This window comes from Meles meles, chromosome 9 (assembly GCF_922984935.1).
Source record: "Meles meles chromosome 9, mMelMel3.1 paternal haplotype, whole genome shotgun sequence".
Lineage (NCBI taxonomy): Eukaryota > Metazoa > Chordata > Mammalia > Carnivora > Mustelidae > Meles > Meles meles.
In genome coordinates this window covers 47,062,089-47,071,843 of record NC_060074.1, presented here as the reverse complement: position 1 = coordinate 47,071,843, position 9,755 = coordinate 47,062,089, and the positions used below count along the sequence as shown (strand labels likewise).

At 61.4% G+C, this 9,755-nt stretch overlaps 1 protein-coding gene across 1 annotated transcript; it reads left to right on the top strand.

Annotated features, from left to right (window-relative positions):
* Positions 1-3,120: 3,120 nt before the first annotated feature.
* LOC123950258 (aquaporin-12-like) lies at positions 3,121-9,519 on the top strand. The gene is made up of 3 exons (XM_046017970.1): positions 3,121-3,727; positions 5,863-5,979; positions 9,317-9,519. The coding sequence occupies exons 1-3, from the start codon at positions 3,121-3,123 to the stop codon at positions 9,517-9,519; spliced, it is 927 nt and encodes a 308-aa protein (XP_045873926.1).
* The last annotated feature ends 236 nt before the right edge of the window (positions 9,520-9,755 follow it).

Genomic DNA, 9,755 nt, shown 5'->3' with positions numbered 1-9,755 from the left:
TCATTAGAACTCAATCAGAAAAAGTCGGATAAAATACAGAGCAGAATGTGGCCGTATTCAGTCGCCATTGGGGAGATGCAGCCGGGGGCCACAGGGAGAAATGAGCAGTGGGCGGAAGCCGTGCTTGGGGCTTCACGGCCTGACTGCTGAAGATACTGTGCGTTACCCGCCCTGCGCCCCCCCCCCCCCCCGCCCAGGGCTCCTGGGCCACTGCCACCTTGGGGAGCTAAACCATCCCCTGCCCTTGGCCCAAGCACTCTGGCCGAGTGTCTGTGAAGACTTGTGCATGAGTGCTCGCAACAGCTTGCTTCATGGTAGTCAGAAACCAAGAACACCTGAAGTTAGTCACCAGGAAAGTGGATGGACGAGCACGGTTCGTCCACAAAACGGACCTCCACCCAGCAGTTAGAAGGAACGAGCACAGTCCACACACCCACATGAGGCCACCAGACTCAGCAGTGTGACTGTGGCGTGCAACGGCCCGCGAGAACGTGGTGACCGCAGACATCCAAGGAGCAGGCGCCCTGGCCAGCGGTGGGCTCAGCAGGCCTGGGTGTGGACGGTCCCTCTCCGCAATGGCCTTGGTTTCCTGGCTCTGTCCCTCTGTTGCACCGCGCAGAAGGGTGCTCCTAGGGCCTGCTTTATCTAAGCTTTCACCGGAAGTTACCAAGTACGTGGAATTATGAAATCAGTTCCCTTGATCACCCAGCATGAGGCACTGCTGCACTCTAGCTGGGAGGCTCCCGTGTTCGAGGAGGCACAGTTGTTGTGTCTGAAACCACATCCCTGTGTTCTCACCGGGCTGGGCCCCACCTGCTGAGGGGTAGAAGGGGGTGACTGTGTGCTCTCTGAGGGAGCCCCTGCTTCTCTGCTCCCAGACTCCAGGTCTCCATGGCTTGCCCCTACCTCTGAGAGGGCCAAGGTCGTGGAGGAGGATGGGATGGATCTCCCGCCCCCCACATCCCCCACACCATCCCCCGCTCCCCGCCGCAGGGCTGGAGTCTGGATGGTTGTCTGCCTTCCAGGAGGAGCAGCAGGTGGATTTCCTCTTGGGGTTAAACTCGCCCTTGTTCCCCAGGGCCCAGACACCTTCCCCACCTCTGGGAAAATTCTGGACCTTGAGATCATGCTTCGGACCCTCTCTCCTGGACCTCAGTCTCCCACCTGCACAAATCGGAGGGAGAGCCTTGGGGCTGGAGCAGTACAAACCAAGGAACAATCAGGGAGGCCGAGGGACAGGGGAGGTGAAAGATGGTTCTCCTGGAAAAGATGGAGCCCCCCTTAGGCTTCCTTATAAACGTGCCCAGCCTGTTCTCAGTGGCCTGGGGTCCAGAGCTCATATCACAGGGGCCTGCTGGGCCATCCTGCAAGGCTACAGATGATAGAACCACTGGGGCACGGCCGGGACTTTTGCCTCAGTCCCCCAGCTGTCGGGCCCCCTCCGGGATCAGGTGCTCTCAGGAACCCCTCCTCTTGGTGGCGTCCTACTCTGCACCGTCTCCAGCAGCTGTGCTCAGCTGACTCCTTGGAAGGAAAGGCAGAGGATTTTGATGGGTGGTCCCACCTTCTCCTGAGGGGCAGGGGGGACAACAAGATGGGGAAGGGGTGCAGGGCAGAAGTCAGGGTCTGCTGCTGCCTGTGGGGGTCCTCCCGGTGGCACAGGTGAGGGTAGGGGGGCAGAGGTGCCTCCTGTACCCCTGGAGGTGTCTAGACCGGGGGGGTCTTTGCTGTGCAGAGCCCAGCCACTGTGTTCAGAGCCCACGTCCATGGCTCTACCCGGCCAACTGCAGGCCTCAGGCATTGGGACACGGGGGAGAGGGATGAGTGAGGCACCCGTCCCACACAGCTGATCTCTGCACCTCATTGGGCTCACCGCCTCAGCCTGGCCCCCTGTGGCCCATGGCCGTGCTGCACCCAGCGGCTCTCTCCCTTCCCCTCCCCTCCGGTCCCTCCCCTTCCCCTTCCTCCCCTGGCAGGGCCGCACCTCTCCCAGCCTCTTTCCCTCTCTCCTCCCAGTCCTGGGGGACAGGCTTAGGGCGCAAGGCCCTCCCCAGCCTGGCAGCCCCTTCCCCTTGCAAGTCCATCCCCGCCCCCCAACCCACACTCCTTTCCGGAGTGGCCTCTGTGCTGTCCTCAGCCATTTCCCTGGGCCCATATGACCCCTCCACCAGGGCTTGGCTGCCCTTGACGATCCAGTGTAGCTGCTTGATGTCTGCTCTTCCCTGAGGGGCTCCATGGCCAACTGCAGTAACTGTGGTGTGCCACAGACCTCCAGGCCCTGAGACCATGACCCCTAGGCTTGTGTCCTTGAAGCCTGGTCAGTGTTGGGGACAGTCTCTGACGGTGTCTCTGCCCTCAAGAGCCATGCCCCGCAGGGTGTCCCCAGGAGGCCTGTGCACAGGGAATCACTGCTCACGGAGGGAACAGGGAACAGGTCTTTTTTTCCAAGGTCTTCACATTTGTGCGTCTGTCAGGAGACACTTGAGCTGCTCACCAGCCAGGCTTTCTTAGAGATGCATTTTTATTTGTCTATACTGCCAGTCAGAAAAACTAACGTGTGTGGTGCAGTGGGGTCGCTTCTGCAGGTTCAGCTCCCCGAGGCACCCCCAGCAGCCAGGCCGGAGCACCCAGGGCTCCCTCCCTCCCTCGCATGGGAAGGCCCGACCTGGCAGACAGCTGCCCACAGCAGGGGCAGAGCTGGAGATCCTCACCTGCTTGGGGGGGGGGGTTGTGGGGGACAGAGCGCAGGTGCAGGGAGCTGCCCAGCTGCGTCCCAGGAGCCAAAAGCCCCAGGGGCTGAGTCACAGAGCTCCAGTGGTGGCTTTGAAGCTCTGGCCCATGCCCAGCCCCTGCAGCTGGGCGGGCAGGGGCCTGGTGTGTTTCTTGCCCCAGGGAGGACGCCTGGCCACAGGGCGTCTGCTGTGGAAGTTCCTGGTTCGGCTCCCAGGCCGGCAGCAGGTGCGGTGAGAGGTAGGGGCACAGGTGTGGCGTTCGCAGGGCTGTCGGCCCAGGTGGCGTCTCCCACAGCTGCCCCGTCCTTGGGGCTGGGGCTGGATCGGGCCCTGACACGTCAGCTCAGGCGTCCCGCTCGGCCCTTCTCCTCAGGGAGCCCCCAAGCCAATGGCCGGTCTGAACGTGTCCCTTTCCTTCTTCTTCGCCACCTTCGCCCTCTGCCAGGCAGCCAGGAGGCTGTCCAAGGCCCTGCTCCCGGCAGGCGCCTATGCCAGCTTCGCCCGGGAGGCGGTGGGCGCCGCCCAGCTGGGGGCCTGCTGCCTGGAGATGCGGGTGTTGGTGGAGCTGGGCCCCTGGGCGGGGGGCTTCGGCCCTGACCTGCTGCTGACGCTGCTCTTCCTGCTCCTGCTGGTGCACTGGGCAACCTGCGATGGGGCGGCAGCCAACCCCACCGTGTCCCTGCAGGAGCTGCTCCTGGCCGAGGCCTCTATGCCCTGCACGCTGCTGGCACTGGCGGCCCAGGGACTGGGCATGCAGGCGGCCGGCATGCTGACTCGGCGCTACTGGGCCTGGGAGCTCAGCGACCTGCATGTCCTCCAGAGCCTCATGGATGCACACTGCAGCTCAGCACTGCGCACGTCCGTGCCCCACGGCATGCTGGTGGAAGGCGCCTGTGCCTTCTTCTTCCACCTGAGCCTCCTCTGCTTCCGGAACACTCTGCCTGTCTACAGGGTGCCCCTCACGGCTCTGCTGGTCACCTTCATGGCCTACACAGGTGAGACCTGGCTGCACTCCCTGGGACATGTTGGAGCCTTTGCATCCGTGTGGACACCCAGGACAGAGACGGCAGCTGAGGGGGACTACTGGCCCCCAGGGACTGTGGACAGCCCTCTTCTGGGAACTTGGTGGTGGCAGAATGGGGGCCAGTGGGACTGGACATAGTGCAGTGGGGTGGGACCCTCGGCCCTGGTCAGCGCCTTCCTTCCCAGCTGGGCCACTCCGTGCTCTGAAATGTTCCTGTCCATGTCAGGAGGTCTGCAGCCGGGGCAGGTGGGTTGCCCGTGCCATTTCTTTAAGGCCCAGCCCACCCTCTGGTCTGGAAGCTCTGGAGTCCTCTGCCGCCCTTTCCAAGAGTCCCAGGTCCTGCTGTTTTTTCCTCCCCTCTCCATCCCTTCCCAAGTGGCTCCAAATGTCTCCAGAGAGGGCAGCATCCTCCCACCATCCCCCCATCCTCCCATCCCCTATTCATCCTCCATCATACCCCATCCTCTTCCCAGCCTCCTCCCATCTTCCCATCCTCCCATCCTCCTCCCATTCTCTCCCATCCTCCCCCCATCCTCCCATCCCCCATCCTCCCATCTTCTTCCCATCCTATCCCATCCTCCCCCATCCTTCCATCCTTCCAACCTCCTCCCATCATCCCCCATCCTCCCATCTTCCTCCCATCCCCTATCCTCCTCCCATCCCCATCCTTCCATCCTCCCATCCTCTCCCATCCTCCCTCCATCCTTCCATCCTCCCATCTATCCTCTGAACCTCCTCCCATCATTTCCATCCTCCCATCCCCCATCCTCCCATCTTCTTCCCATCCTCCCATCCTCCCCCATCCTCCCATCCTCCTCTCATCCTCTTCCCATCCTTCCATCCTCCCATCTTCTCATCCTCTGATCCTCCCATTCTCCATGCCTATGCCTGGGCCCTGGGCCTCTGGACCAAGCTTTCCTGGGGTCGTTCGGCCACCATGGACACCACCTGTCCTTCCCACCTCGCTGGAGAAGCGGAGAGCTGAGCTCAGCTGCAGGATGTCCAGGCTGCTGACCTCACGTCGCAGCTATCCCTGGACATGGGGATGGAGCTGGGCCAGAACTTAAGGTGCCAGGTCGAAGCTGTCGTTAACTCCCCAGGGGACTCCACCGTAGTTCTGTCTGTGGGATCTGCTCCACTAGAAGGGCTCTCCAGGCACGGATGCCTCCTCCACCCCCGAGGACGGTGTGCTGGGAGGGACAGGAGGCTGGGAGTGGGCTCCCTGGGGAGGGTGTGCTGTGGGACGTGCTACAGGTCATACAGTGGGTGCCTCATGCTTGCTCAGGCCTAGGGCTACAACTGGAAGCCCACGTGTGCATTTGGGGCAGTCTAGGCCCAGTAGGGAAAGAATCAGCACTGAGGGCTGACTTCCTGAGACACTGTCCACGTTCTGGCACAGGACAGACCCTGCGTGCCCAGGAAGGTGCTGCTAAAGCCCACGTACAGGTGAAGAAACTGAGGCACATGTGAGCAGAGACTTGCCAGCAAGGCTCTGTGTCCAGACTGCCTGGGCTCCAGCCCTGGGGAGACGAGGGGAGCTCCTGCTTCAGCCCTGCAGCCATCCGGGACACTGCCCCCAGAGCCTGGTCTCCACCGCCAGCTTTAGGCCCTATATGGCCCACTTGAGGTCGCTGCTTCTTGGCTGTGGTCTACCTGGTCCAGGGCAAAGGGACCCTCGTGCTCTCTCCATGTCTCCTCGTCCTCCCCATCCCTCCTCCCTTCTCTTGTTTCCTCTCTGGGCTCAGAACTTCACTGCTGTTGCTGTTGCTGTTGCCGTCTCTGCCCTTGTCTGTCTCCCCATCTCGCCATCTCTGTCTCTCTCTCTCCATCTCTGTCTGTGTCCCCCTTTCTCTCAAGGACAACCTCCGACAGGTGGATGGCGGGGAAAGTGGTGGGAGAGGGTGGTGTACGTTTGTGGAAAGACTCTTGTCCTGGCTGCTCCCTGATCCTATGGAGCTGGCCTTGGCTGACAGCCCTCCCACCTGTGTCCCCATCAGCACAAGGGTCAGGATGGGCTGAGCTCCTGGCCCCAGCACAGGGCTCCATCCCAAGGAGAGGCGGCTGCCGACAGGGCTCCACAAGGAACGTCTGTGTTTCCTTCCACAGCAGGGCCTTTCACATCCGCCTTCTTCAACCCCGCCCTGGCTGCCTCAGTCACCTTCCAGTGCTCAGGGCCCACCCTGCTGGAGTATGCCCAGGTGTACTGGCTGGGTCCTCTGACGGGTAAGGGTCACTGCGGGCAGTAGGCAGGGCCATCCGTGGATGGTGGCTTGGGAAGACACTCGAAGCATTCCTGGTGGACATGCCTGTGGTCCGGCTCACGGGTGGGGAGTCGATTCAGGGATGGCCAGCTCTGGGGTCCCTGATGTAGGTGAGGAGACGGGGGGGGATCCTTCTCAGTTCCCATTAGGAACATCGGGGTGGGGCCGAGTGGCCCGTCTTGGTTTAGATGCGGTTATGAGGGGCTGGAACCAGGGAGGACAGGGGCAGGGCAGGGAGGGCAGCCTCATGGATGTGCCCGGGGGCGTCTCATAGACCCTGATCTGGGGCACCCGTGGCAGGAGCTACCGGAGCCCGGAGCCCGTCCAGGCCACCCTGCCCTGGGGTCTACCAGCACCTGGTCTTAGCCCCTGGGCTCCCCGCTCACTCTCCATACTTAGTGGATGGGTCTGTGGCGTCCATGGAGCTCTGGAAGGTTCTTCCACTTCCCTCTTGGGGAGCACAGCCCTGGCCTCCCCAGGGGCTCCCGGACAGCCAGAGGTCCCTGGAGTGATGAGAAGGCTGGGGTTACGATTGGTAACTTCACGGTCCACTTGAGCAAGGTCTGAGACATAGCAGTCACCCCCCCCCCCGGGCCGCACATCACTCCAGAGGCCCCCGAGTGTGGCCTGACTCACCCCAGTGTCTCTACATTGTGGATAGGAGGCATGCGCTTTCCACCCTGCCTGCCGGGGCGCCGCAAAGATCTGTGCGCACACTGGATGAGAACGCGGGGGGTCCGAGGATCCCACACAGCCCGCCCCCACAGCTCTGCGGGCCTGGAGCCTCCTGGGGTCCCGAGGCTTGTTCCCCCTGGTCAGGGACGTCCCCATCTCTCGTGCTCAGTCACGAATTCGACAGCGGGGTCCGTGTGGCCCGAGGGGCGTGGACGACTCAGGAATTCCTGGACAGCTTCTTCTTCGTTTTTCGTTTCTGGTCCTGGGTGACTCCTCCGTGGCAGAGCATGGCTCCGGGGGCCCTGAGAAACGGTCCTGGCCGCAATCTTGGAGACCTCAGAGTCGGAAATATGTGTCTCTCTGACCCAGCTTGATGGCGTGTCGGGCCATGGATTAAAGTCGGGGTGGGGGGTCCCTCTCCTGTATGTGGGGGTCTGTGGCCTCTGCATTTGCAACCGTAGTTTTTTTTTGTTTTTTTTTTTTTAAGATTTATTTACTTATTTATTTATTTGACAGAGAGATCACAAGTAGGCATAGAGGCAGGCAGAGAGAGAGGGGGAAGCCTGCTTCCCGCTGAGCAGAGAGCCCGATGCGGGACTCGATCCCAGGACCCTGAGATCATGACCTGAGCCGAAGGCAGCGGCTTAACCCACTGAGCCACCCAGGCGCCCCAGGCCTCTGCATTTGTCTCCTGGCGCCTGTGGCCCCAAAGCGCTCAGCACACAGTCCAGGTGAGCACTCAGACACGTGGGTTTGGGGTCCTGCTCGCTCTAAGGGCTGACGGGGCCCCTCCCTGACCTCCTGGTCTCTGGCAGTGGCCATCAGTCCCCTGTCCTGTGGCTGCACCTCTCCCCTCTCTGCCTGTCCTCACGTGGCATCTGCTGTGAGTCCATCTCTGCAGCTCCTCGTGGTAGGACGCCAACCACACTGGGGTTCGGTCCACGCTCCTCCAGTGTGACCTCATCAGTTCAACCGCTCAAGGATACAAAGATGCTTCTTCTTATTATTATTCTTTTTTTTTTTTAAAGATTTTATTTATTTATTTGACAGGGAGAGAGATCACAAGTAGGCAGATAGGCAGGCAGAGAGAGAGGGGGAAGCAGGCTCCCTGCCGAGTAGAGAGCCTGAGGTGGGGCTCCGTCACAGAACCTTGGGGTAATTACCCGAGCCAAAGCCAGAGGCTTTAACCCACTGAGCCACCCAGGCGCCCCACGATGCTGTTTTAAATAAGGTCACATTTGGAGGTTTGGGGAAGGACATGAATTGGGGGGGACGCCATTCAACCCAGTAGAGCCTCAGACTCCATAACTGCCGCTGTGAAGTCCAAAGCCACAAGGGTTTCCTCTGGAGGCCTCGTGGGGGGAGCGGGGAAGAGGCTGGGAGGGCAGCACCCTCTGTGCACATGCCCACTTTGTCCTGTCCAGGGAGGGGACTCCCCCGCTGGGGTGCTCCTGCTGCCCCAAGGCCACCGCCTCTCTCTGCCTCCCTCCATGGTCGGGATGGGAACTGCCATAGGAACAGGGCTCCGGGCCACTGAGCTTATCACACACAGTACAGCATGCCCTGCAGGTCAGCATGGGGTGTGTCCACATCCAGGGGACCTGGGCTGTGCCCTTCTGGAACTTGGGGGTTCCGTGGAACGAAGCGGGTTGCCTTCCAGCCTTCTGCATTGCAGGCTGGAGATTCTGCTCCCTGGGTCCCACTCACGTGTTTGTTGTCCCCTTGCTTTTCAACCTCCCCTGTGGCGTTGGTCTTTCCCCGCTGGTGGGCTGATGCCCTTTACTGAATCCCTGTCTGTTTGGAGAAGCTTGGCCACTGATGATGAGCATGGGAAGTGGGGGTGGCTTCCTGGGCTGTGACTCTCCATGGACACGTGTGCCCAGGGGACCCTGAGCTCGTCACTCACCTCCCTGGGCAGGGGTGGTCCCAGCGTCCCGCTGAAGGTAAGAGAGGCACGGCGAGTGAAACATGGACGTGTGCGGGCCCGGGACTATTCTTGGGAGACACGGTGGCTGGGTGTCCATGGAGCCCGGTCCTGGCCAGGCCACCCCTGACCTTCTTGGGGCCCACACACCACAGTTTGTGTCCTTAATGGGTTCACGTGAAACTTCAAATGTGCTCCCCTCTCCTGCCATGGCCAACACCTTGCCCGTGACCAGGGCAGCAATTTGGGAATCCAGGATTCTCTGTCTGCAAGTTCTGGGAAGAACCTGGGAACCAAGGGCCAGGCCCTGCTCCTGCCCTCAGTCCCCCTGCTTTTCCCCTCCTTGGTCTTCACCTCCACTCTTGCCCACACCCCCAAAACAGCCATCCCCATGGATGACAGGTCACTCTCAGGAAGCAGTCCTGGGAGGAAGGAGGTCAAGCAGGCCGCACACGTGGCTCAGGACATTGGTACAGGGAATGCTGGGCCCGGGTCCCCAGAGAGTGGTCTGGAAGGACACGGGCTCCTGATGGGCCGTCCCCTCTTCTGCGGAAAAGCCAGAGCAGGCCAGGGCTCCCAGATAGAGACATGCAGGCTGGCCGAGGTCCTGATCTGTAGGATCCCCTGTCACACAGATAGTCTGGTGGGGAGGCCCCCATGAGCTTCCCGGGCCTGTGGTCTGACCCTCGGTTTCTTGCAGGGATGGTGCTGGCGGTCCTGCTGTACCATGGCCGCCTTCCTCGCCTTTTCCAGAGGAACCTGTTGTATAGTCAGAAGAACAAGTACCGGACTCCTAGAGGGAAGCTGGCCCCGGGGCCGAGAGACACCCCGATGCCTGCAGGGGGGTGCAGAAGCCGGGAGACCACGCGTGAGGCGGGGCGGCAGCTGCCAGGCTCCGGCTGAACCAGCATAGTTGACAGCGGCCCTGGTGGGACCCTTGGGGTCCCTCCGAGCTGAGAAGTCCCAGAACTGCACCCCTCCTCCCTGGAAACCATTTGTCAATAAACCATTCATGAAACCTTCCTGTCTCCCTGGTCTAATAGAGGCTTCTGGAAGGACAAGCAGGGGTGAGGCCAGTCCACAAGGGAGGCTGGGCTGGGTCACCCTGTCCCACAGGGTGTCTCTTGCCTCTTTTTTTT

Bases quoted from the DNA above. Each gene is read 5' to 3' on its own strand.
- LOC123950258 (XM_046017970.1), top strand. From the start codon at position 3,121: ATGGCCGGTCTGAACGTGTCCCTTTCCTTCTTCTTCGCCACCTTCGCC. The intron at 3,728-5,862 runs GTGAGACCTGGC...TTCCTTCCACAG, and splicing joins CACCTTCATGGCCTACACAG to CAGGGCCTTTCACATCCGCC. The intron at 5,980-9,316 runs GTAAGGGTCACT...GGTTTCTTGCAG, and splicing joins CTGGCTGGGTCCTCTGACGG to GGATGGTGCTGGCGGTCCTG.